Source organism: Athene cunicularia, assembly GCF_003259725.1.
Source record: "Athene cunicularia isolate RWA chromosome 7 unlocalized genomic scaffold, athCun1 chr7_part1, whole genome shotgun sequence".
Taxonomy (NCBI): Eukaryota; Metazoa; Chordata; class Aves; order Strigiformes; family Strigidae; genus Athene; species Athene cunicularia.
The window spans coordinates 19,214,897-19,242,737 of NW_020799107.1; the positions used below are offsets into that span (position 1 = coordinate 19,214,897).

At 35.7% G+C, this 27,841-nt stretch overlaps 2 protein-coding genes across 2 annotated transcripts in view; both read left to right on the forward strand.

Annotated features, from left to right (window-relative positions):
- Window positions 1-10,645, forward strand: part of FAP (fibroblast activation protein alpha) — a 41,009-nt gene extending 30,364 nt beyond the window's left edge. Inside the window, exons 21-26 of the mRNA XM_026852591.1 lie at window positions 620-674; window positions 3,841-3,940; window positions 6,926-6,990; window positions 7,875-7,947; window positions 8,211-8,284; window positions 9,642-10,645. Of these exons, the coding sequence (XP_026708392.1) occupies window positions 620-674; window positions 3,841-3,940; window positions 6,926-6,990; window positions 7,875-7,947; window positions 8,211-8,284; window positions 9,642-9,743 (469 nt within the window). The 3' untranslated portion in view covers window positions 9,744-10,645. The remainder of the gene's footprint in view (window positions 1-619; window positions 675-3,840; window positions 3,941-6,925; window positions 6,991-7,874; window positions 7,948-8,210; window positions 8,285-9,641) is intronic.
- Window positions 10,646-17,994: 7,349 nt separating this feature from the next.
- Window positions 17,995-27,841, forward strand: part of GCG (glucagon) — a 12,895-nt gene continuing 3,048 nt past the window's right edge. Inside the window, exons 1-5 of the mRNA XM_026853075.1 lie at window positions 17,995-18,089; window positions 22,904-23,004; window positions 23,395-23,556; window positions 24,386-24,439; window positions 26,055-26,192. Coding sequence (XP_026708876.1) covers window positions 22,907-23,004; window positions 23,395-23,556; window positions 24,386-24,439; window positions 26,055-26,192 — 452 coding nt within the window. The 5' untranslated portion in view covers window positions 17,995-18,089; window positions 22,904-22,906. The remainder of the gene's footprint in view (window positions 18,090-22,903; window positions 23,005-23,394; window positions 23,557-24,385; window positions 24,440-26,054; window positions 26,193-27,841) is intronic.

Here is a 27,841-nt window from a genome sequence, read left to right on the forward strand (position 1 = left end):
CGGTGTATCAACTCATAAAATGAGTATGTTGAGTGTCTTGCAGGATTAAGTCTGAATATTAATGGTAATCCAGCACCTTTGGCATTAAAATGATGAAAATAATAGCTTGTGGGAAGGTAGAGCTATGGGAAATGAAATGTGGTTATTAGTAGGAGTACACTTTTTGAACTTTTTTCTCAGCATGTTTGTGAGTGTATATGTCTTACATATGCATACACATATATATATATATATATGCATATATACAATGTGAATATAATGAATGATGTTTAGTCTGGAGTAAACATCCAGGTGGATTTAAAGCATAAGAAAAAATAACTTTTCTGCCAAGAAGCCAGTTGCTCAGAGTCCTCATCCACTGGAACAAACATTATTATGAAGAAAGTATTGATTTCAGCATTTTTATTCTTTCAAGAAAAATTCTTTTTCCTCTGAAAAACCTATTAGTTGGATAATTTATGCTTTGTAGAAATCAGACAGGCTATGCTGATCGTCAGTTTGCTCAAATTGGTGGGATGTGCGGAAAAAAGTGAAAGAAAAATTATTTTTTGCTAATTTGTTATAGTATTAGCAATCTTTTTTAATAATGCATTTATTTCTGTGATTTTCTTTTCCACAGGAAATTTATAGAAATGGGGTTTATTGATGAAAAACGAATAGCAATATGGGGCTGGGTAAGTGGTTGGGGTTTTGTGTTTGTCTTTAAATAATCCTGCAGTATAATTTTTTTAATTCTTCCTTATTCTGTCCTAAATCTGTATGAAGTTTATTCTACCGTGTTTAATGGCATTGCCAAAGGGGATAGTTCCTGCTGGTGCCTTTGTACATGCAATTGCAAAAGTGCAAACCCCTGAATAGGGATCTTTGGCAGCTCAAGAGGGAATTTTGAAAAGCTTATGTCTAATACATTGTTTGGACTTGAAGTTAAGCGAAACTGAGACAGTTTAATTGGCTCAACTTTTAACTTAGGGACTTAATGGCATGGTGTCAAAATTCAAGTATTGTCCTTTCTGATCTGAAATTAAAATGATGAGAAATGTCCTATGAATATTTCTTATCAGAAAATGTGACGCTTGCATCATTCACAATCACTGTATACTTGGCTGGCTTTGAAATGGTCACTAGGGATGAATGTGGGGTGAGGGGTGTACAACACTGACATCTTCAAAAAAAATAAAGTGGAAAAATTGGACAGTATAGGAGTCATTCCAAATAATTAGCCAGTGTATTTTTCATCTTTGTTTTTTTTCATGTACTTTGTTCTCAAGAACATTTTATAGCCAGATGCATTGCAAATCTTTATTACTAAATGGCCAGATTCCACCACTTCTAGGCACTGAGAAATAGTGTACCTCAAGTACAAATTTTAGGATAGCACTGCATTCTAATAGGAGACAAAGAAATTATTGGAATAGTAGGGGTTCTTTTTCCTGCGCTGTCAGCTTCAAGGTAAGACCATTCATGGAAATGAAATGCAGACCTATTAGCAGTACTACAAGAGAGCTGAATCCAAGTTCAGTGGCAGCACAAATGCCCGCAGCCCCTTTATGGAGATTTTCAGCATGTTTAGGCCATCTAATTCAATTGCTTATGTTCATTATGAATGACTGGATCAAGAATTCATAGAGCCCCGCCTCCTATCCAGCTTCAGCAGCTTCAGCATAACAGAACTGTACTATGCAGGAGAACAAGCTGATAAGCAGCACCTAAGGGTCTCATGGGCTAGGGATTGTACTTAAGAAATGCTAAAGGCGATTGGAGGCCAGACCTATGCTAGCCACCCTTACTGAAGTAATCTGAGTAAATCAGTATCAGCTATCCAGCAGTAATAGGCAGTACTAAATAAATAAACTGTTTTGTTAGTCACTCATTAACATTTTCCAATATTTTTCTCTTTATACATGTTAATTTTTCTCTGATTATCATTCAGAAAGACCTTTTATTTCATTATCTTTAACTGCCTGTCTTTGCCAGGAGAATTCTTCTGATCTTTCACTGTTTGTTTTGTTTAATTTTTTGATGGTTTTTGTTTGTTTGTTTGTTTTTGTTGGCCCAGTTTCATTGTAAGAGGCTTGCCCAGACACAGGCTAGAGGATGGATTCAGTTTGGCTGTAACTATAGAAGTTGCCTGATCTTAGACAGCATGTGAGCAGGGTTGCTAAAATCTTTCTATGAAGCTTCTACCAACTAATATTTAAATTACTTTGGTCAGACACTGCTATAACACCAGGATAAAATGGGGTACCAGATGGTGAAATTATGTGACACAGACACTTATAATTGAATAATTCTAAAGTGACATTAAGTAAGTTAAGGCCACATGAAAATATTTTAATTTTTTAATCACATCATATTTTATTTCACCACAGTGTTTCCAGAACCAATTAAGAGATTTCACACATCTAAAGCATTGCATCCCAATAGTAAATATAATATTCAAATAATGGCACAATTGCTGAACATGCCAGACTTTTTTTTCCATTTTTTTTTTTCTATTTATTATACCATTTCCTGTTCCATAACCTTTGAAGGGAGTAGAAAGGTGTTTCCTTATTTATAATCTGCAGCTTGGCAGGTATGCATGAACTATGCAGCTCTTCATACTTTCAGACTCACCAAACTGAGATGGCAACTGGATGACATAAGTTCTTAAATAACCAGTAAAACAATTCATGTTTTAAACTCTCTCTCTCTGCCTGTAACAGTGAATAGATTTATCTGCCTGATCCTAATCCTTTACTTTTTAGTCTTGTGGACTGATTTTTTCAAAAAATCAAATGAGCCAATCAAAGGGCCTGGAAAAATTGCATTAATTATTGTTTTCATCAGCATATCCCTCACTGTTATTTCAAGCTGGAATGTCAAGAGAAGGGAGAGACTAACTTACTTTTGTACAAAAAAATATTTAATAGTTTAGCTTAATTCCCGTAGTCTTTCATATGCTACTGATGGGGTTGATTATCCAGAATTCTTTGTGACACACCCCTACCTCCTTTCCACAGTAAACAATAACCCATTATTTCCCAAAGACTTTATACAAGTATTTACCAACCCCAGTTCCACATCCTCTGGACAGCCAAACCAAATGCTTTTTATTTACAGTATTTTCCTGTGTCAACAGCTAGTCCTGCACAGTTGCACAGATCTGTTCTGATATCCAGGCTTACTGTTTTACCTGACTTCCAGCTATGACCTTATTCTTCCTTGCTGGGTCCCAGTTCGAGGAATCAGGCCAGAAAATAAGTGACACACGGTAGGGAGGAATTGCTCCAACCTCAGGTTCTCAAGTAGCTGAGCCTATTAGTACTGATGATGGGGTTGGTTCAATATGACAATCATTATCAAAAGCTAGGTAGTTTGTTAAGGTAGGGAGAAACCTCTAACTCTTCTTGGAGGTGCACACTGAAAGGATGAGAGGCAATGGATGCAAGTTGTCACAAGGGGAATTTTGTTTCGATTTTAGGAAAACAAAATTTATGACAATAGTGATGAGTGTTCAAACAGATTGAATAGAGAGGCTGTGTAATGTGGATGTGATTCTGATCAACTTCATTTAAATCTGAAGTTAGCCCTATTTTGAGATAGAGGTTGCACGACATTATCTTGAAGGACCATACCAACTTAAAAAAAGAAGAGATTCAATAAAATTGTCTCATTTCTCTCACAAGAAATCACATCAGATCCATTTGAAAAAAAAAAAAAAAAAAAAAAAAAAAGCTTTTGTTGCTTTGTCCTCCATGCATCAAAGCAAAATATTTACTTTGGAATTCATTTATGTGATATTGGTTCAGAAAACAATACTTCACCAAGAATTTTAAACTGTCTGTGATTTCTCCCTAGTCCTATGGTGGATACGTAACTTCTTTGGCACTTGGATCTGGCAGTGGAGTATTTAAATGTGGAATGGCTGTGGCTCCTGTTTCCAGCTGGGAATATTATGGTATGGAAGCTTGTCATAAATACTGACTTGGAAAGCAAGATGTAGCATTTAATGACTTTCTAAATTAAATCATTGTAGGAGACTGGCAGTATGAAACTTAAAGACATTGCAACTACCTAGACATAAATTAAGACCTTAAGTTTAATGTTTTCCTTGCTGAAAACGATTGTAACTGGCAGTTTGGAACAGGCTTTGTCACACAGAAGAAAATACACCCAGATAATTCCATATACACATCTGTAACAGTAAGTCTGTAAAGCCCTCTTGATAAACTGCTATACTCAGGAGTGATCTTTCTAAAATTCCTTTTAAAACAGTATCACTGAATTCAGAAATAGCTTAAATTATTTTTCTGCCAGTAATGGAAGCACAGTGCACTTCAGACCCTGCAGATGATTTCTGTCAGGAATCAGGACCTCTGATTATTGCAAAGTTATTTCCCAAAAGCAGTGGAAAAGAGACGACTCAGTTGTATGTAATATAATTATTTTTTTAATTAAATATTTTTCCCTTTAGATGTTTCTCAGCCACACTTCCTGTGTTGTACAAGACATATTTATGTTTATTGACTTAGGCTCCAAACTGTTCCGAGGAAACTCCAGGAGTATACTCCCAGGGCCTTACTGTGTGAATAACACAGGCACATACTCATACTTACTTGCAGACCTGTTAAGCTTTTGGCATGGTGTAAAGGAACCTTAGTGTAAAAAAGAATCATGGCATGCCATGTTTTCAATGAGCAAAATGTAGCACTTTGAACACATTTACTTAGCATATGGTCGTTTGCTAAGAAGTCTTGGTTATGAGAAAATTTTTTGGTTAAATGGGAAAGATTCCTTCCCTGACTGCTAGCACAGACATTCCTTGTATTTATGGTGTTTTGCAAACAAAGGGGAAAACATTTGTATAACACCGGAAGCATAGTCTTCATGTTTCCACTGCCATCAAGATTATTTTAAGACCTTTTTCCTCATGATTGCAAAATTATTTTGAGAATGCAGGCATAAAGCACTATTTTTTTCAGAGTCCTTCAATAAAAGAAGAGTTATAAACATTTGTCCAAGCATTTAAAATTGAATGAAGTTCTTAAGGTAAAGTAGCTTAGACCGGCACCAATCTTTCCTTTCACTGAATTTTCAGGAGGCAGTTAAAGAATCTTGCTAAAAACACATTACAAAATCCAAACAAGCAAATGTACCTCTACTAAGGAAGGAAGGAAGCAGAAGAAAGTGATGAGTCATAAGTTTTGGCAAACATATCATGTTAACATTAGGGCGAACTGTGTTAGGGGTAAAACTACCGGATGCTGCATATTTGAGTCTCTAAGTAGTATCAGTATGTTGGAGGATGTACTGGCCCCTACAATTTCTAAATTCTGTCCCACCCTCTTTTAAATGCACAGATAAGAGTCTGGACCATAATCTTTTCTCTGAATTCCTCCCACTCACCTCCATTTTGTGTCAGACAATAACAGCTAAACAGATATAAAATAGCAAGGGAAATTGCATCTGGGGACAATGTATAGTTAAAAGCATTAGATCTGTGACTGTTTTATTAAAATTTGCAATTTATCTCCTTTTTCTTCCTCAGCAATTGACAAGCCAAATCTTCCACTTAGTCATATAATACAATTCTGCTGACCTCTGTGGACTTGTTGTAGCTATACTGGTAGAAGAGAGTGGAGAATTTGGCTCAGAATACTGTAGAAATGCCAGCCATTCAGAAAGAGTCTATTTTATTGAAAACTTAAGCCCAATATGGTTGTTTGACACTGTGTTGACAACAGATATTGCACATTTTCTGTTTTCATTGAATGATAAAGGATTTTGATAAAAGATAGGATACTTAGATTTTTGTGGTACTTAATTTATTACAGATTATCTTCAGGAACCTTGGCTGATCTGGGAGACATAGTACACATCTTTAGCACTCAGTGGTAACATACATAATAAAGCATGGGAACATTAGTATATTGAGTCATTTTCCTTTCATGGGAGGATTCTCATTTCTACTTTTTAACAAAATTATTCTAATGCAGTGTATCAAACTGGACAACAAGGTAGAGAGTCCCAACTCCTTACTGATTACAGTGGCCATCAACTCTCTTATGGGAGGGAAAGATGACAGCCCTTCTTTGTCAGAAAGCCCTGACTCCGTTAAATAAATAAAATTCTTGTAATACTGCAGCTTGACTGCTCAATATGTGTCAGCTACTCTTTCAAGGCAAGGTCATAAAGAAAGTAATGTTATGGTAGTGACAGCTGCTGTGTCAGTTTTCCACAAATTTTCATAACAGCTCTTAGTTAAATTACAAATACCCAGGCAGCTCAAAGATAACTGTTCCTACTGATTTCTCGGTGATAGATACTGTTCAGTTATTCACATTTGTTTTGTCAAATCTGTTAACAGTCTTTGTTGTGGTTTGAAAAACGAATTGAACAGAGACCTGAACAGCAATTGCACCAATTTTTCAGCACAAGCCTGTATCATTTCCAACTCTTCCTAACTGCTGCATATATCCATTCAATAGGAAAAGGACAACATATATATCTGTATTTACTATATATACACATACACATCCCAGGTTGGAATTTTGCTCAGCTTCTCTCATTAAGGTGTCAGAAATAATCTGTGTCGTCTTTCCACTATGCACCTTTACTGGCTCACTGGCTCATTCAACTGACTTCTGGAGTTCAATTCTATAGCATAAAGCAGTATCAATTAATTACCTTTATCCATAATACCTTCTGTTGGTGCCACAGATAAGTATCAAACAACTATTTCTGCAAGGACAGTTTGGAGGATATTCATTAATTAACCTTCATAGCGGATTTTTTAAAATATGTTTAAATTTGGCATACTATGAGGAAACCAAGCAGAACAGATGTAGTTAAAATAAATGTTTAATTTGCTACATATCACTGGAGGCACAAAAATATCTGTACATTTTTTATCTGTAGCTTTTTTTCTTCTTTACTATCACAGCATCTATCTACACAGAACGATTTATGGGTCTTCCTGTAGAGTCTGACAATCTTGAGCACTACAAGGTAAGAATTCACTTTCTGTGTTGCTCTGCCTTAAACTTGAATCACACTTCCACCAGACAAGTAGAACTGTGAAGAAAGAAAGTGACCCGCCAGCTCTCATAGTGGCAGTCCTGTAGCAGCTAAACTACTGCTGCAAAAGTCATATCTCCATAGTTGTGGTTTTGTATTTATCAATCCTAAATATGCTAAATGGAAAGATCCTTATTTTCTCACTTGGACAAGTCAGCGAGTTCTGCCAGTGCAAGCCATCAGCCTAGGAAAGAACTCCTGTGAGAGAGGTTAAAATGTTGATGTCAATAAGGTTTTGGTCAGTACTGTTAGCTGTGGTGTACAAACTGCTTCATGCAAATTTAGCTCTCTGATAACACCATAAGCATACTAAATGGTCAGAACAGCTTCCATTACCTGAAACAGGGGCTGCCTTTCTTCTTTTCTTCACATTGATAGGAAGTTTATAGCTTCCTATAGCAGCACACATAGCAGCTCTGAATACAGAGGCCTGAATTAACTCCCAGAGAAGTTAGTGGAAAGACTCGTATTTAAGATTGTGGATCATGTTCCCAGTACCTGTTCTCCATCCCAACTCAAAGAACAGAAATGCTTAATACCAGCTGCCCTGGTAGAGCTGTCTGGGTAGCCAGGAATTATAGTGTTCAGGGAATGACACATGACTAGTGTGTGCTTTTTGTGAATTGGCCCTTAGAAAAGGTATTAAATATATATGGCTTTTATTATAATCTCAGATTGATATAAAGTCACTGCTGCCATTACTAGGCCAGTCCAACTGTTTGATTGTTGTTCTACTGGGTAATGAAAGCCTTTCAGCTTTGTGACTGAGGGGCTTAAATTGAAACTGCTGAACTGTTCATTTTTCCTCTCAACAGAATTCAACTGTGATGGCAAGAGCAAAGAATTTCCAAAATGTAGAGTATCTTCTCATCCATGGAACAGCAGATGGTGAGGTTTGCAAATGGCAGTACAAATACAGACCCAGAATCACTTTGTTTGAAAAACATTAAGCATCTCTCTATGCCTTTGATTAGGGTCAGTACTTAGATGTTTGGTAGATTTCCATATGATGTATTATAAGATGCTTACTCATTCTTAGTAATGTCAACTGTATCGCTTGATAATTAGTGGACACAACTTAATGCACTATAACTTTATGCTTTGTGGTATTTACACGTTTCAACAGCCAATCTCTTTCTTTCCTTTTTCAGACAATGTACATTTTCAGAACTCGGCTCAAATTGCAAAAGCTCTGGTTAATGCACAGGTGGATTTCCAGGCAATGGTAAATAACAGATGATTTTCACTTTGAATAATGGTTTATAGTGTTATCAATAAGCTTATTTGACATTTGGCAATGTTTTTAAGAACCCAGTTCAACTGAACATGCTTCAAAATCTGGCAATTGCTAGTGCATTTGCTATTCTTCATAAACAATTTCTTCTTCAAAGGATTTGCCTGTTTGTTGGGTTTTTTTTTTCCTTCTTGCCCTTTGGATGCTAGCAGGATTCCTCTCTAGTCAGGAATAACTTTGAGGCTTTTAAAATGAACCAGATAGAAGAATGAGAATCCAGCTTTATTATAAAAGTCTCTGATAGCTAGTAAAAGAGAGGAATATGAAGGAGCTGGCTTCTGCACCCAAAACCGTCACTGGTGCTGATGGATTCTATCTTGAACTGGACATGCCTGCCACAAGGTGAAACAAGCAAAAAGGGGTGTAAGGTATCCAAGTATTATATCCAGGTTCAGAAAAAAAAATACAAGTTCTCTGCAAAACTTGCTTGGGGTAGCAGGTGCAGGCAAAGAGAAAAACACATAGGCAAGAGGCTAGAGGATATGAATGAGGAATGAACAGGGAAAACGTAGTTCTGAATTACTTGCTAAGCTCTGCTTTTGCACCTTTTTTCTCAGGACTAATGACCAAAGTGCTTCCCAGCTATCAAATGTACTAGCCTTCTGCCTGAGTTCACCTTCCCTGGGCCATGAACTCCCAAAAAAAGATCACACAGGGACCCCCCTGTACTTGGGGTTTGTAGGCCCTTTTGTGTATTCCACATTTTGTGACTCCTTCACTGATATTTAACAAACCCAGGTTATTTCTCAATTCTCTGGAATACTGTATGCAGTTGTAGTCACTCTATTTCAGGTATAAGGAATGTCAGTTATTTCTAAGAATTAGCACAATTCATAGGTGTATTTTATTTGCAGTACACCATTCATAACCTTCATGGCCCTGCTGTAATGCAGGATGTTTTGAATAGAATTCCACAACACCTAGCTTAAAACTTGTTGCTTAGAGCCCAGAATTCCTAAGCAAGACTGTGACCTCTATTGCCAAGGCCATGCAGCAGGTCAAGGGCATTTCATCCCTAAGGGCATCTCAAATCTCTTTTGCCTGACTTAATACAACTGACTTGTCAGTATTGAGGCAGTAATGCTTACTCCTAGATTACAGAAAGTTTAGAAACTTTTTTTCATCAAGAATATGAATATACTGGAAACTGATGAAAAAAGATTAACAAGTCTCTCTGTTTTCTCTTTCTTCTATACAGTAACAAAATAAAATTCTTGTATTGTTTAACTATTGAAGAATTGAAGACATAATATAGGGGTTTTATGGCTTTTTTTTTTTTCTTTTTCAGTGGTATACTGACCAGAACCATGGAATTCCAGGCCTTTCCAGCAAACATCTCTACACACATATGACCCACTTCCTCAAACAATGTTTTTCTTTGTCAGAATAAGTAGGCTATTCAGAGCATGCTAAGGCATCTGATACATCTCTGGGAGAATGCAATGATAACAGTGCCCAGGTTATATAGTTTTCAGGTGAATTGATAACAGGAACTTTGAAGTTTTAAACTTGATGCTTATGTCCACTTTTGATATTGTATATTAGCAAATGTTATGCTAATATATGTTTTGGCACGTTTAACACCTGTTTGATAGAAATAATAAAATCAGAATGTAAAATGCCATGTGCATTTATTGCCATCTTGCTTAAACTAACATTCTGCAATCCAAAGATAGGTGGTCTATTGCAAAGGCACACTGCCAGATGAATATGCTTGCATTTGTTAACTACAACTGTAAAATGGGAAAGGACAAAGCAAGCAGTGCAAGTATGTAATTAGCATCCTCACAAGAACCAGTTTCTCAAAATTTATTTCCAATTTCTTGGAAAGAATCCAAGCAAGGATAGGAACACACAATATTTAAAGCTGAAGTTTGGATAATTATCGAGAATATTGAATGCTGTGTTCAAATTTTATTCAGCTCCTATTAAACCTTAATTCTTCAAAACTCTCAGTGTTCAGGTTTAAATATGAAAGCAGGACACTCATGACAACTATTTTTTCTCAGTGTTTTTTTTCTCCCTGTATTCCGAATATGTGAGCCATATTAGCTTGTTTTTAATCTCTAGTCATTGCTTCAGCATTCAAATTAATCTCAATGTCATTCATCCCAGACTGGAGGGGAAGGATCAAAGGATTATGCAGGCTTACTTTGCTTTGTTTCCAGTTAAACTATTTTAGGGAGTCTTTAAAAAATTCTAGCAGCTAATGATGATTGGAATACTTGCTTTCTTTTGATTAGTAATTAAATCAGTCCTGTCATAATATAAGAATATGAACAAGATCATTGGCAAGAGATCCATTGTAAATGAAATGGTTTTCTGGTCACGTGTTTAAAAAATTCTGAGTTGGCTTACTGCATAAGAACTGTGCTCTGTCTATCACACACACTATCTCATCTCTGCTATTAGTCAGTGAGAGTACAAAATAACCTGAAAAAGACTGTGGAATAGCCTTCCCCCAAAGCAAGCTGCTTCCTAACTCTCAGTCAGAGATTGCTTGCTGCTTCTTTGTGGAAAGACAAGGGGTTTCATTTGACCCTCTTGACAAAAACATGGGGTTTAGCCAAAATCATTAAAATGTGGAAGTGATTTGCTATGTAACAGCTTCCTTCGTTTTGTTAATGGCAATATCAAATCTGATTTTTCCACACATGAGAACATTCCTCAGACACATCTTTATGTAAATGTAGTTGCCAAGCTGTTTGTAATGGTTAAATTATACTTTGATGGGAACTCTTCAGAAAATACTCAATTAGTTCAGGTTTTTTTGGAAACGCTGCCAATTATGTGACGTTAATGAGCTTTTTGTTGGTAATGTAATTAAAATTCAACTGCTATAATGGTTAAAGGAAAAAATTATAGCTCTAAGAAAGTTAACATTAAGCAAATATAACATGAAGTGGGGCTAATTAGATGTTGATTATATGGTCCTATGTGCATTTGCTACACACAACAGTAGTCTCAGTAATGTGGTTATTTTACAAATAAGGAATACAATTCAGCTGAAATTATTGAGATCTAACTCTCAATTTCTTATATTGATACAACACTGCAGAAACCATTGTAAAATTGTGGTAAAAGAGAAAAATCAACCTCTTACCCCAGATTCTTAAAGGTTTTAGATACCTGAATATGTCAATGGGAACCTAGAGCAATTTTCAAAAAAGCATGGTATCACTCTTACATAAATATCAATATATTATTTTATCTTTCATTTTCTGCACCTTTATTTTTATTTATATTTTTGACAATCCTTTAAGCTCTGGCCATTTGACCAAATAAATTGTCCCTTTTTGGATACTAGTAATAAAGTGATGCAATGTGTTGTTCACACCCTGCCCACAGGTCTGTAGTCAGAAGCTTCTTGAAGTATTTGGAATAAGGGATATTACAGGAAAATGTTTCCAATAAAATAACAGAAGGTACCTCTTTCCCAAGGGATGCATTAGCTGTTCCATTACTAATCTGCCCTTATGGCTGTTTGTTTCCTAAGGCAATGAGAGTACTCATCTTCCAAACTGTCCCCCATTTACCTTGGCTTGTCGGAAGCAATTGTGGGGATAAAACATGAAAAAAAATAAGTGCATCATGCTGCTGTCAGTTTTGCTTCATTGTTTTTCATGTTGTTATTTTTTTTGCCTTACACAGTGTTCTTTCCAAAGAATGGGAATGTGTCTTCAGCAGTGTGTGACATTTACACTGAGCTGCTGGAATAATGTCTAACCTGAAAGCTTTATGACTGAGCAACCATGTATTTTGATGACCTGGGGGAAAATGTCCTAGGATGCTGTGAGTGTCAAAAAAACCCTTTTAAAAACATACATAACATGAAATTGCTGGCCTGTGCTAATAACAGGTAACACAGTCATTCATTAGAAATGGTGCAGCGCACTTCAAACCTACTATCACAATATCCCAGAGTCACAGAATGGTTGGAGTTGGAAGGGAACTTTGGAGGTCATCTTGTCCCACCTCACTGTTCAAGCAGGGCCACCTGCAGCTGGTAGGCCAGGACTATGTCCAAATGGCTTTTGAATACCTAAAAGGATGGAGACTCTACAACCTCTCTGGGCAACCTCTGTCAGTGTTTGGTCACCCTCATAGTAAAAAAGTGTTTTCTTATGTTCAGATAGAACCTTCTTTGTTTCAGTTTGTGTTTGTTGCCTCCTGTCCTGTCACTGGGCACCACTGAAGAGAGCCTGGCTCCATCTTCTTTACACCCTCCCTTCAGATATTTTTATACAGTAGTAAGATCCTTCTGAGCCTTTTCTTCTCTAGAAAGAGAATTTTTTCCATTCTGCATTGCTGTCTACAATCACAATCCATGTTATAAGCATCAACATAAACATTCACTGAACAGTTATTTGCCCCATTCCTTTTTAATCTATCCTACAGTATAGGGTCTTCTGTAACAGAGCTTCCACACAGTTCAAGGTTAAAGGGCTTGTCCTGAGGAATCAAGCTGAAGCTAATAAAAATACGTTTAAACATTAGCCTTACAGTTGACAACTGTAATGACTAAACATTAGTCATTACAGTTGAATAAAAAGTAGATGTATCTATATTGCAGACATAGAATATGGTATGTAGGAGCCAAGACTGGGACACAAATTATTATGAAACTAAGAAATGATAACTTTTATGGCAAGATTTTCTAAGCTGATGAATGAATATCCTCAAAGTTTTGCTCCCACTTCCAAATGTTTTAGAGGATCTGGTTTTCAGAAAATGCTGAGCACTTTCTCCTCTTCTTTTCTCTTTACGATAAGAATCTCACACTTCAGATTGTGTGAGATATCACAAAAAAAATACCACTTCAGACAATGAAACTTAGTCTTCAGATATCTGTCATATAAACAAGGTATACAAGCCTCTGAAGATGGGACACTGTTGTTCTGAATTAAGTAGACAGGTCCCTGATAAAGAGCCACAGCTAGTTGTTTACAAGTCAGCCTCCATAATGAATCCTGTTTAGCTTTTACAGATTAAAGCTAGAGCTGCAAAGCAAAGATTGCTTTAGTCTAGAAACTGAAGTATACATAAATAGCAGAAAACCACTGTTCATTCCCCAATACCTATTTTCATCATCTACCTCATTCACGCTGTTTGAGTTGTACCTATCAATGAACATTCAATCCCCATACCTCAAACATGAAGCTACATGCTTTGCTTCATTTAGTATTACTGCAGCTATAAAGAAGAAAAGGTCTGAAGAGAAAACAGCATTAGTAGAAAACCAAGTGTAATCCCAGCCAGGCTCCAGAATATAGTTAGTGTTATTGTACTCAGATATCAAGTCAAACTCAGACTACATGCAATACTTTCCAGTTTGACAGTCAGTTCCAATTACAAGGCACAGCTGTTTAGAACATTTTACAGAGTCATTTGAAGGCTATATATTTAATCTGAATAATTCATAGTATTTGCTAAGAGCATTTGGTATTACTTTCAATTATGAACATTGTCTTCTCAGAATGTAAAGTAACTAGTACATACTTGGCCAGATCTTCTGCTTGCGCAAATTGATGCAGCTCCATTGACTTCAAATGGAGCAATTCCAATTTATGTGAGTAGACAGTGTGGGCTACAGCATAGTTACAATAGCTCTCTTTCCTGAGGTACAAACCCATCGGCATCCGTGGCAGTGAGCATGGAGTTGCATGCTGTGGAAAGGCTTACAGACCCTAAACTAATCCTCTGTTTCAGAAAGCCATCCTTATTCTCCAAAGTGTAGCCATGGAATTGCATATATACATATGCACACATTTGTGTGTTATGTATATGTATACATGTATGTATGTAACATGATGCAAATATTTTATGTATGTATGTGTTTACATGTATGTTCTTCCTAAATATGTTGCTCTAATGCTCAGAAGGGGAATGCAGGGCTCTTTTGGCTGATTACCACATGGCAATGATAGGAAAATAGGGACTGCACAGCCCAGCCTCTGAACTCATGGTTGACAAGGTTAGTGAGAGAATACTTTCTGTGTGATGTAAGAAAGAAAAGGGTGTGGGCCTGTAGTCATACCCAAGATACATCCTCCTCCCTCCCATATTCTTTAGATATGTAATGGGTAGTAATAGGGAGTTTCACTTTTTTGAAAACATTTGTTGAGGACTTTTTTACTTTTTTACTTTTGAAAATCAGCAACTTCCAAATTCATTACGATGTTCAAATATTGACAATTTTTTTTCTTGTACCAACAGTTAAAGAGTTGAGAGAAACATCCTAGAAAGTTATGATATTCAGCGTATGCTAGCCAGTTATAACAAGTATATTGGTCCTATTTTTCTGAAAAGCCATGCCAGCTGGAATTGTCATTGCCACAGCATCAGGTTCAGTGTGAACTGGTAAGAATTCTGCTTGTCATTTTACCTCTTCTGTAACTTTCCCCCCAGATTTTTTTTTGTCCAGTGAGTGCAATACACTGTCCTTAATAGCAGTCATTACCTGGTGCTGAGATGATGGTGCAGGAAACTTTGATCAACTCCAAATACAGTGAAACCAAGACACAGATTTTTTAATGACTCCAAGTGAATCATGAAAAACATTAAGATGAAACTTTCCTGAAGGCAGGTCACTTTCAGGTTCCATCTCCTCATCTGACTCAGCTGAAGTACTGTCTCATATGTGAACTATAATATAGAGGAGAGTGAGGTTACCGTTGACTTCTGTCAAAAGCTGCCATCTACTATTATATTTTACAATGTGAGAGGAAAAAAAATGACTACATATGCATGTTTCACACACTCATTACAATTTTCTACTTCTGTTTGGTAAGTTTTGTTTGCGTGCTCTTGAAATATGTATTACTATAGATTCAGTTATGGCAACCATGGTTCTTGATGGCAATTTACTTCTTTCCTGTACTTTTTATTGTCTGTGTATCACTTGAAAAACAAATAATCAGTCACCTTCTAGATGCTAGATGACCTGCTAGATGATACAGCCTGTGTAACAACCTGCCTAACCAGGTGCACTGAGCTGCTCTGTCTCATACACTTTTTTCTGAAATCATCCTACTGTAAACAAGGAACTTTATCTGACACAAGAAAATAAACAGAGCTAAACAAAAAGAAAAGAACTGCCAGTTTCCTGGGGGAGATGATATTGTCTTACATTCTGTATTGCCTGTTTAGCAAGCTATGTATCTTTAACGGTGCACATGCAGTGAGATAATTGTCCGTACCAATCCATTTCAACAAGTGTGTTACGTGTCGTCCTGGTGTAAAAAATAAAAAGTCCAAACGGCCTTTTGATCACCATCTGCTGTCCTGTCGGAGTACTGCAGGGCTGGGAGCCTGCCTCCCGCAGGAGCCGCGAAGCTGACCAACTTCATGGCGACACAGAACCTTCTAATACTTAGCGCTGGACTTATATTTAAACTGTGATTTTGCATCCCCTATATAATGCTCATAAAGTTTAAATAGAAATTAGATTTTAAAATAATTCTGAGATTAGACGACAAAGTATCTCAGTGAAATTGGCATCTCGTGAAAATAAGATTTTAGGTATAAGGTTGTTCCCAGGTTTATTTTGGCTCCTTTGGCACCATGTCTTAGAGGTTACACAGTTTTTTGCCTAGGGAAGGTGGCGAACATTCTGGTTGTTTCAAACAAAACATCTGAAAAGCCACGTTTGATAAATATGTATGCAAGTTTGTATCTCCTATGCCAGTCAACGACTGGGAATTCTTGAATGAACAGATGCGAAAAATGCAATTAGGAGCCAGAAGAAAGAGGACATGGAAAAGAGAACATGTGAAAAAGATGGGAAAAGTAGTCATTAAAAAGGAGAGCAACAGAAGGGCAAAATAAGGATCTCAGAAATGACTGAAGGTACAAATAGAAGGCAATGATGAGAAGAACAGAAGCTGTGCCCTTAAGTTTTCAGCAGCAGCATTAGTAGGCAACTTACATTATACCTAGAAATGACAAAAATGGACCATGAACCTCAGTAGATGTATCCAAGAGCAGAGAAAAGTTATACTAATGCACACACACAAAAAATCATGTGGCCTGTATAGTGAGCATGTTTCCCTAAACCCATACTGTGGTACCACAGTATGGTATTTAGGATACAGCTCTAGAAAACTAGAGGGGGAAAAAAAAAAAAAAAATTCTCTAAAATCCATTAAATTTTGTTTGCCACTCTAACACTAGGGTTATTACATTTATACACTGCCTCAATCGTATCATATGGGCTATGCTAATCTGGTTGTGGTTAACCAGCAGAAAATTACCTCACTGAAAAAGATTCTTTGCTGACTTCATGAGGCAGTGTTAGAGGAAATAAGAGGGTTTGCTGCAATGTGTATGCTTTGTGCCACAAATTAGACCATCAGCTATTCCAGACTAGAGCACAGGCTGTCATTAATGTTCAGTGAGATGTTCACTGTGATTCCAGACCCTTTCTTTTTCTGAGCAGAACTGAAACTCCAGGTGGAGTCCTTCATATTTAACATGTCTCCTGGACTGCTTGGCACCTTACATATGTAATAATCATATTTCATTTTTTGTGTCCTTTTGCATTTTACAAAGGATTATCATGATGTATGAAAAAGTCTGTAAAGGAAAACTTTTCCAGGAATTTCTATCACACTTGTTGCTTCACAGGCTGTCACAAACTGTTTGCAAAAAATAGAAATAATACAAGATCCATATTCCTGACTGGCAGGTTTTTTTAGCTTCCAGGGTCATTGACAAGCTTTGTGTCTATCTGTTTTACCTGTGGTCACCAGATGGCTGAATATATTCTTCTCTGGCAATGCTGCCCCACAAGAGCTATGAAATTGCCCCTGTTACTGAATGGCTTATGACTTTGACAATAGTTGCATAGAACATACATAGCTACAAAGATCAAATCTGATGAGGTTTTTTTGATTTTTATTTTCTTGTAGGGAACGGAGCCATAAACTAAAGGCTTATCTTGCATAAATCTGTAGGCCACAGTGTGAAACTCAATTTATAATGATTGTTTGGCATACAGTTCTCAAGTGAATATAAATTTTCATACAGTAGAATTTTCAAAGTTGGCATTTTACATCTAAGGGTAATCAAATCTTTTTGTTAAACTTGACCTGTGCCAGATTTGCATAGTGGGTAGCCATCACTGCAGTACTTCATATCTCTTCACATTTGTTATATTGGCATAAGATTACTTGAAGAATCCTTCAAGGGATTTGGGGGAGTTGTGTTGGTTATTGTTAACAGTATATTAAATTTATAAACCTTGATTTAAAATTGATAGGTGTAGTTGATGCTATTGATGTCAACAGGACCAGGATTCTGAATGTTAAATGTGGCTAATCAGAATTTGGAGAAATTGCTGCCTTAAACCCAGGCACCTTTAGCCCACTGTTTGTCATCCTAATGCCCTTCTGTTTGATATTTACTTCTTTGGACATTGCTACCTCACTTCTTTTGAAAATCCATGTTAGCATTGATGTCATAAAGTAAGCAGAATGAATGTGTGAAATTGCTTGTAAAATTATCAAATGAAATGAATAGCAAATATGATGACTTTTTTTTTTTTAAAGTTGAATAAGGAAACTGTCAGCAATGATGCACTCTCGTAATGCTTACTAGAGCTGAACAGTATATATATAAGTCTGTGCAAAAGAGGCAGCTAGGCAGATCTCAGGATCCTCAAGGCTTGCCATAGTCTCAGAAGAGAGAGTAGCAGCTCTTTCTGCAACTGCTACATATCACTTCAAAGTACAAAAAGGTAAGATTTATATTGAGCTACAATACATTTGTTTGAGAAAGCTGAGTGCATTATCTGAATTGTGTTGCCCAAAGTTTGCAATAGAGGTGCAGGATCCTTCAGCAAAATGGTGTTTTCTTCTGTGGTTATACTCATTGATGTTTAGAGTTAATTACATCATCATTTAAATATTCTAATGTATTGAATTAGTTCAACAGAGAATGATCCAAAAAAGGGAAATTGACTGTTTGGGTTACAGAAGAATTGAAAGAAGGAAGATTAGCATAAAAACGTGAAAGACATGCCTTGTAGTAAGAATTAAAATGTGATAAAAAATGTGATACAAATTATTGATTTTCAGATTTTTATCTCCTTTAGTATCTTCTCTAGAGATATTTATTGAACATGGGCTTAAAAATATTCACTCCTAAACATGAATCAACAGGGATTAATTTAGCAGAACGCAAACAGATTAGGTGGGTTTATATAGACACTGATTTAAGACTGTCCAAGGCAGATTGTCACTCCGTCGCCCTATAGATTGCCACTCCACTGCCCTACATTTAGATTAGTTTGTCTCAAGCAACTATTATTTTCATATCACTGTAAGATCTGAAAAGAAAACATTATAGCACAAAAGTAAAAAATAAAGCCTTAATAACTCAATAACTATTGAGTTATTGTGATTATTGCATAAAATTTATTTTAGTCTTCCATCCTACTATGGATTTTCTTAGACTAGAACCATTATATTTTTACAGAACTTTCCAGAAGGCATTATAGCATGGAAGGTAAATTACTACATCTTTCTGGAAAAGTGATTTATAATTGCTCTATAATGCTTATAATTGATATCTAAGAAATAATTGCTATTTGCAAACAGTTTCATGTCAATAGAAATCTATTTCATCCATTCATACATTTTCATATGAAAATATTCCTTCTTTACTACTGTAACACCATCATTTGTGGTTTTAATTTGACTTTTAAATTATTCTTTTTTGAAAACTCAATGAAATTAAGATAGTTAAAATTGCACATGGGTACAAAAGACATCTGAAGAAAAATATATTGGAAAACATAGTAAAATCTATTTGAACAAGTAAATAATACTCAAATAAGTGTCTGATCAAGATTTCAGTTACATACTTTCTGGTGGTTCCATCTGAGATGTGTTAAGTTTTTCATCTCCAATCAGAAAGAAATTAAAACATTTTCATTAGTCTAATATGCATAGGAACAAACATTTTCTGTCTAAGATTAGCCTTAGTTTTTCTGCACTTTGACAATAAGATTGCATGGGTTTTAGCAGAATCTACTGGTGACCTAAATAACTCAGAATAAATACAACCTTTCTTCTGATCAGGAAATTAATTGATGGAATAAACTAAACAAATATTAATTTGCTGATCATCTCTTTCTCTACAAAACATGTTTGTGTTCCCAAGAATAAAATAACAATTCCTTCTTTAAAAACTGTAGCTTCTTTAACTTGTCAAAAACTGCTGTTGCTGGTTTGAGTTACCAATAGCAAGTACTAAATGTCAAAAAACCAAAACTGATTTTAAATTTTTAAAATAACATATTTGACAGACTATTAATAGCTTTTGAAAATGCTGATTTTATTAATAGGGATTCTCTTACATGAAAATTGTATTCATTTTAAAAACCTGTATTTATACATCTTTCTTTTTAGTAATCTCCCCAGGTTTTGATTCTGAAAATGTAGAAAGCAGCCAAACATGCATTTAACTTTGAACACATTCTTAAGGCATAGAGTGTGACTGTTCACATCTGAAAGCTCTATAGAACTGAGGCATAAGAGTTAGATCTAAGATATACTGAAATAACTGAAAATTTCTTTACTGACTACAATTGGCTTTGAATTTGGTTTTGTATAATTTTATATAAAAGAATAGCTTTTTTTGTCTGATATTACTATAAGGAGGCTGTATCGCTATCTTTCATTCTACATCAGTGACTCAGGTTTATGTCTAATCTGTATCATGGTTTAACAAAGCTACAGCTGTAAACTATTTTTCTTTAGTTTTTTCAAGTTAAGTAAAAGTATACCAAACTGCTAGCATACCATTAAGCGGGGCAAATTTACTTACATATGGTACAATACTCAGACCTTATTTGGTGTCTAAGTTAACTCATTTACAGCTGTATCAGCTAGCATCGGGGGTCACTGCATTACAATCAAAGCATTTTTGTGACCACAGCAGAGTCACCTCCTAAAGAATAGGCAGAGCTTTTGTTCCATTGTTGGAAGCCTATGAAATGTGAAATTATGCATTCTTTGGGATAAACATTGGATGTCAGTGTTGCACCACCAAATTAGAGCTCCAAATGAAACAGTGAAAAGAGAGTTCAATACTATAGTTAGAGTTATAATAGGACCGACTACATGGCCACTACAGTATTTGTTGGTACTATAGCAGGATATGTGCAAATGTAGGGATCAAATCTCATATATCAGGACATTGCAAAAGGCAGAAAATAATTTCCACGCACACTGATGAAAAAATGAGCAACACTGGCAGTGGCTTCTGATGGAGAGAGGGAAATTAACTCCATTGCTTATTAGTACAATCCACCAGAAAATCTTATATTCAATTTATTTCCTAGTTATGATTAAGATTTTATTAATATTTTGATTGCTTTAAATATTTGATAATGATACTGAAGCATTCTAGTAAAATATTTATATTACTAAGATTCTCTTAAATATTAGGCCTCACAAAGTACCAGAAACAGTACATTTTTCCTAAACATAGGTAAAATGTTTGCCAACAGTCAAGCTTTGCATCTCCAACTATGTTATTTTAGAATAGATTGAAGAAACAGATTTTATAAAAAGTCTGCTCTGAAGATGGACAAGCTACTGGTGAAGAGTAGAAGTCCTACAGCAGTGAAGTTTTTGATGCAGGACTTCACTTTTTCAGAGATGCTCAAATAGCCTCCCTGTTTGCACTGCTCAGTGCAGAGCCAAGTCTAAATCTCAAGGCAGAGTAACCTGCACCTTCTCCACACATCATTCCTTATAACTTTCTTATGGCTTCCTCCATGCCACAGTATTTAAATTCCGCTTATTGTGACAAAGCATTACAACAGAGTGATTTTACTCACACTGCCTTATTTTATAAATCATTGAATTTCAATAAATAACTTCCCCAGTGGATCTGGAGGAGTTCAGTACAGATTACATTTAGTGGGGAGGGTGGTTTTTGGCTGGGTCTTACTTTGCCACATACTACTTCAATGCACTCATCTTCCCTATCTCTCTCTGTTTTTCAGACTGTAACATAAACTTCCATAGGAAAGTGTCATGGATGGCAGAAGGGCTCTTTCAAATACACAAGTATCAGTCCAAGTACATGATGAAATTATTTTCAGTGACATTTTGCTGATGTGAATTCATTTCAACTTCTGTTGCTTTACAGCAGATTAATATTGTGATCCATACTGATTTTAAAGTTAGAATGAATGAGCATTTACTATTCATCCTTCAGTGAATAAGCTTTTAGCCATTGAATGAATGGCATATTCAATTTCTTTGTCAAGGTCAAAAGTACCTAAACAAATTTTAAATTCATTTCCTTTTCTATACATTCATTCCATAAATTTAAGTGATACAAAATTATTAAAATGATACAATATATACTAGTTGATTTTGTAGGTAGGTTTCATCTCATTTCCTGTTTATGCAAAGCACTTTTGAGTCTACTAGCCTTTAGCTGCTCATAGTCCCTTTTGCACAGGATTTTGTGAGCCTAAAACAAATAGCATTTCTTTGTTCAATTGAGTTTGTCCTATAGGGGATCATGTGTCAACAGTAGTAATAATACTACAATAAATAATTAAAATCGTAGCGCACATAATTAAAATTGTAGTGCACATAATTAGGGGATTAGGGAATACCTCATTTGCATTGGTGACTACTCACTAGAAGTTATAACTGTACTACTTGCATGAGTAAACCAGTCACCAATGCAAGTAACAGAATCACAGTTTGGCTGTGGATCACCAAAGTGTTTGTGCAGGCTCTAGTTTACACTGAATAATCTCACATTAAAGTCAGTGAGACTGGTTGAGTTATTACAGTGCACATGATGAAGACACAGATAATAATGTGGCCATTTCTGTTACACGGTTGAAGCCAACAGAATGACCTATAGCAGTAAGAACTACATCTGGGACACAATATTTTCTGCTTTGGTTTATTACCATAAATAAGTATATACCCCATATCTCGTATATCTCATATAACCCCATAATGGAAGCCCTTAGACTGAAATAAAGTATTATGTCAATAGTGCAACAAACAAAACTTGACATATCACATCATGACTCGAACACAAGCCAGTGTGTGGTTTGGTGGGGAGTTTTTCTGAGGACACACACCTATTAATAAGTCATTATTAAGTCCAGAGTCCTACTGCTGCAATATCTTTTATTAAAAAAACCCAAACTTTTAAAAGAAGGGTGGAGGGCCAGAAGGAAAGAAAGAGGAGCTGTTAATGGGATGGTATTCTTGAAAAAAAATTGTTTTGTTTTTCTCTAGTGAATGAGCTGGGGAAAAAAATCACAGCTCACCTTGCATTCTAGAATAGAGACTAGAGCCTAAAGACTAGAACAGAGATTACATCTTTTGAACGCCTACTCAAGGCATTACAGTCTCCATCCATTGGACAAGGACCAAATCCTCACAGGGTCTCAATATCTCCAAATTTAGATCAGCATTAAGGAGTCTCTTTTCAATGTAATTGGTTCATATGTATGTAAAAATGATTGCATTTTTCTTTGTTGCCTTATTTCTGCTGTTTTGACAGGCAATGAAAATGAAAAGCATTTATTTTGTTGCTGGGCTCCTTTTAATGATCGTTCAAGGCAGCTGGCAAAATCCTCTTCAGGATACAGAGGAGAAATCAAGGTAAATAGATCAAACTTCTAGAAATACTTGGCCTGAACTTTGTTTTCTTACAGTTGGAAGCAAAACATACTATGATATAAAAATATTTTATATACTGTTACACAGTACTTAATCTACCATTGGAATTGGAAAAAGTTTTTAATATTGCAAAGCATAGTACAGAAGTTTTTGGTATTACAAAGCAATAGCTGCCTTAGTTATTCAAGAAGACCTTGTAATTGCACAGTATCCAATCTGCTATGTTGATTTGTTTTACTAGCCAGCTAGTGATCAATATGCCATTTGCTTTCACTTTGTGAGTATAAAATAGTATTTTTTTAAAAAAAGTCAATGCACATGTAGAATGTACTATAACCATTGCCAATTAATGAGTTCTAATATTTTTTACAGGCCATTCAAATCTTCCCAGTCTGAACCATTAGATGAATCTAGACAGCTGAATGAAGTGAAACGTCACTCACAAGGCACATTCACCAGTGATTACAGCAAGTACTTGGACAGTAGACGAGCTCAGGACTTTGTGCAATGGTTAATGAGCACTAAAAGAAATGGGTAAGCATTTTGGTCACATTGCAATAGATCTCCAAATAAAGAAACAGAGAAAAATCTAGCTGAATTCAGTTTCTTGATTTCAGCTTTCTATCACAAACCATATATAATCCTCAAATAAGTAAAGTACATAAGGAAAATTTATACATAATGTTAATATATTATATTAGAAATGGGTAATATGTTGAAAATCAGTCAAAAGGATTGGATAAATCAAGTGTAGTATCACCACATTACCTGATATGCCATATAAAAAGACTATCTCAGTCTCTTTGAGACAGATTGTTTCAATGAATGAATTAAGTTCAAGAGGAATCTGTACATATAATGTAAAGATCTGGGCCATTAGCACTTAATAAAACTTTCCTATCTATAAATACTCTAATCTTGAAGTTCCATTTGTTAAAAGGGAGCTAAGGTTTATTTTTTGTTGACCACTGGATACTTTACCAGTATCACGAGTATACTGTTAAGGCATGAGTGGGCATGTTTTTTGAAAATATACTTTGATTTACTGAAAATATACTTTGAGAGCAACAATAATGTAAAAACACATAAGTCTATGCCATGTATTCTAGAGAAGACCTGTCCACACATTCCAAAACTCTATGCCATCAATGCTTTTAAATCCCCATGGAAGTCTTTAAAGTAACAATTTCTAGATATTGCATTAATTTAAATTCATACACCTGAAATTATTTATAACATTCATATATCAGTCATGGTTGTTTATCATAATCATTAAATAATAACCAATAAAATCTTATCAGTTTATGCATGTTCTGCAATGTATTGGTAGTAATGATCTAATGACTGTGGAATTCCACTACAGCCAACAAGGACAGGAGGACAAAGAAAATGACAAATTCCCGGACCAGCTCTCAAGGTATTCTAGTTGCCACAACTTGTTACTCAAAACCAGTTTAAGCTTATTTTCTGTTAAACAAGAAGGTAAACAACTAGTATTCCTTACAATGCTACATAATCCAAGAAATACCTATCATAAGAAACTATCTTTCACCTGCTTTTTACAAGGAAAGAGGAAATGTATCTGTTATTTATTCTTGTGCCTGTGTTCTATAGCTATGTCCAGTGGCTTCAAGGAATGCAACAGGATAAGAATAGATTTCAGGATTTCAAGTAATAAAGAAGAGAATAAGACAAAAAGAAAAACTTGGTATAGAAAAAGGGTGAAGCAAGAAAAGCATTATGATGAGAAAAAGAAAACCAGTGAGAAGACTAATGAAAGGAAAATGGCCAGACACCAATTTGCAGAGAGCTGATAAAACACGATGCAATGCTCAGCCCTTAAGCACTCAGTCCCATGTTACATAAACTGCTCATTACAGCAAACACAAGTCCTGCTGGAGGCCAGAATTTCATTTCTTGACAGTATTTTTTGGAGTGTTGAGGGGATTGGAAATTTCAAACAAATAAAACAAAAACACAGTAAATGTTTTTGCAAAACAGATTGAAATACCTATATTAATTCTTCCCTTTGTTAGAAACTCCAGAGGATAGGCTGGATCACAAAGATCCTTCTATTCAAAACAGTCAATATCAGTAACAAATCTGTAATAACGTCTCAGTTTCAGTGAAACAGCATATCTCAACAAAATTAATATTTCATTAAAAATGTTCCAAACAACTCTAGTTAGCATGCTGATGAAAAGTGCAGATGGTACTAAATCAGGAGGAATGGTGAAATCCCAAGAAGATAAAAAATAATATAAAGAGCTACAGGCCCTGAAAATTGGGTGGAAACTATCAAATTCTGAAATAGAAATGCTAGGGAACTTATTCATGGAAAATATTCCATAAAATGTCTACTTCTCAGAGCAGTTTGCCTTCCTAAGGGCTAGTGTGACATAATTTTATGCTGTTTCAATGAAAGAAACACAATGAGGTGCAAGGAGGGAAAAGTTGATTGTCTTTCTCTATTAAACTGGGGGTGATCAGGCTTGAAATTGTTCCAAGATTACCACTTGGTCAGAATGACAATTAAAAGGGTGTTCACAAAGCAATTCAAAATATAAATTTGAGAGGAATTAAGTCTGAACAGTTTGGCTAAGAAATAATGAAGATGAAGGTAGGAGGAGTGGCTTAATGGAAATTTTTACGTTAACACAAGAGGTAACAAAAACTATGTCTGTATAATACAATACAGTTTGTTGAGCTAATTGTTGAGCTAATTAATCTAGAATAAGACTACTCCAATGCAGCTATAATTGCTTTCAGCACCTGATTTGATCTCTTCAGAACTAGTTCGGGCATCTCTGCACAAAACTATTGCATAGCACAGACAATACCTTCAGAACCAAAAGATATCCAGAAAAAAAAATATCTAGAGTAATTTGAGAAGAAAAAAAAAAACAAAAAACAAACAACTCTCCCTAATAAGAAATGCTAGTCTGGTGGGTGGGAAATATATATCAATAAAGGTAAAAAACCAAAATTAAGTCCTCATGCAGTCTGCTCCTACGGTATTGCTCTTCTTTCAGCAATGCAATCTCCAAGCGTCATGCTGAATTTGAGAGACATGCTGAAGGCACCTATACCAGTGATATCACCTCTTATTTGGAAGGTCAAGCTGCCAAAGAGTTCATTGCTTGGTTAGTGAATGGACGAGGAAGAAGAGAGTAAGCATCCAACCATTCCTATTATTAAATTTTTCCTTGCTTTTTGGGTTAGAAATCACATCTGATGGAACCTTGATGTGTTCTTGATCATTCTTGCTGTACTTCATGTTTTTCTTTTGTAATAGAAGATATTGTGTGAGTGTTAGACTACCACTTTACATTATTAAGTTCAAATACAGATTAAAACAAACCTGTTCAGTATGCTGTTACACTCTGAAAGGTCAAGTTATATTTAAGGTCAACGTATCTAAAACTACACCAGACCTTTGTCTAACTATCACCTTTCCCCCTTCACATAAGATCGCTTAGTCTCCTTAACTAACATAAAGATGATTCAAGTCAGTGTCATCTTAAATTACTTTCTCTTTTTTTCCTTTTCACAGTCATTCTTTTCCTCTGCAATATTTCCAAGATTAAATTTTTACTAATGTCATCAGCTGTACTCCATGCACTGGTGATGATTCCCAGCAGTAACTGATGACTTCTTTTCCTCTTCCCATGCTCCACAAAGTCTCCCTAAGTTGCTGCTGCCAAAATAACTATCATTTCCTACAATTATGACTTATTTTCCTTTTTAAGACACATCTACTTCTTTTGCTATGCTTCAGGGTTTCCTGGACACAGTACTCCACAGTTTTGACCTATCCACGTCTCTGATTTCTTTCATTGATATCTCATTCTCCACATACCCATTGCAGATTTCTCAAGCCTATTCACTTCATGTACTCACTCATGACATCTTTTTTCATGATAGTCTTATACTTAGAATGGCATTACCTTCAATCTCCTGCAGGCACCATCTCTTCCCAAGTCTGCATGGTTAGGAGCTACATCATGCACATGCCACTCAACACCTTTTAACAGTTCTGTACTTATTTGTGCCTTTAGACTGTAAGCTCTTCGGGGCAGGGATTGTGGTTCATCCTCTGATTATATATACTACCAGTTGTAAAGTACTATGTCAGTCTCTCGCACTACATAAAACCAATAAATAATAATAAAACATAATCTGTAAGACAAGATTGTGTGTTGTAATCAAGCAAGACTAAACAGGTAAATTCTGTAAATAATGATGATTTCCTGAAAAAAAAGTTAAATACATGGTCATCTATATAGAGAAGGGAAAGGCTGGTGCCACTTCATAGTGATGTTCAGATTTGCGGTTGTTTTTCTTTCATGTTTTATTTTCATGATCAGAAATAGGGTATTTCAGTATCTTTAAGAGAGAAATACAACCTAGCTGTGATGAACCAAGCTTAGAAACCTAGATGGACAATTAAATATAGACCACCCTTCTACTTTCTAATATTTTGTATTATTTGTGGTCAATTTTTAACTAGCCTTATCAGAAATTATTGCACGAAAAGAACCAGCCTGCCTGACTTTGGTCCCAATGCCCAGTGTCCTTCAGCATCAGCCCATCTTAATGGAAGCCATTAAAATGTTCCTATATTTGATAGGATGAAACAAGAGAGGAAAGTTTTCTAAATCACACTCCTGGCATAATAATTTTCCAGTAGTCATAAAAGGATAGAGCAAGAATCAGGATCTGATTCAAAATATAAAATGCTATTGTACAGCAAACAAGCACTTGGATTTTATACAGGTGTTGTAACTGAGTTATTCTACACCCACCCCCATCCCCCCCA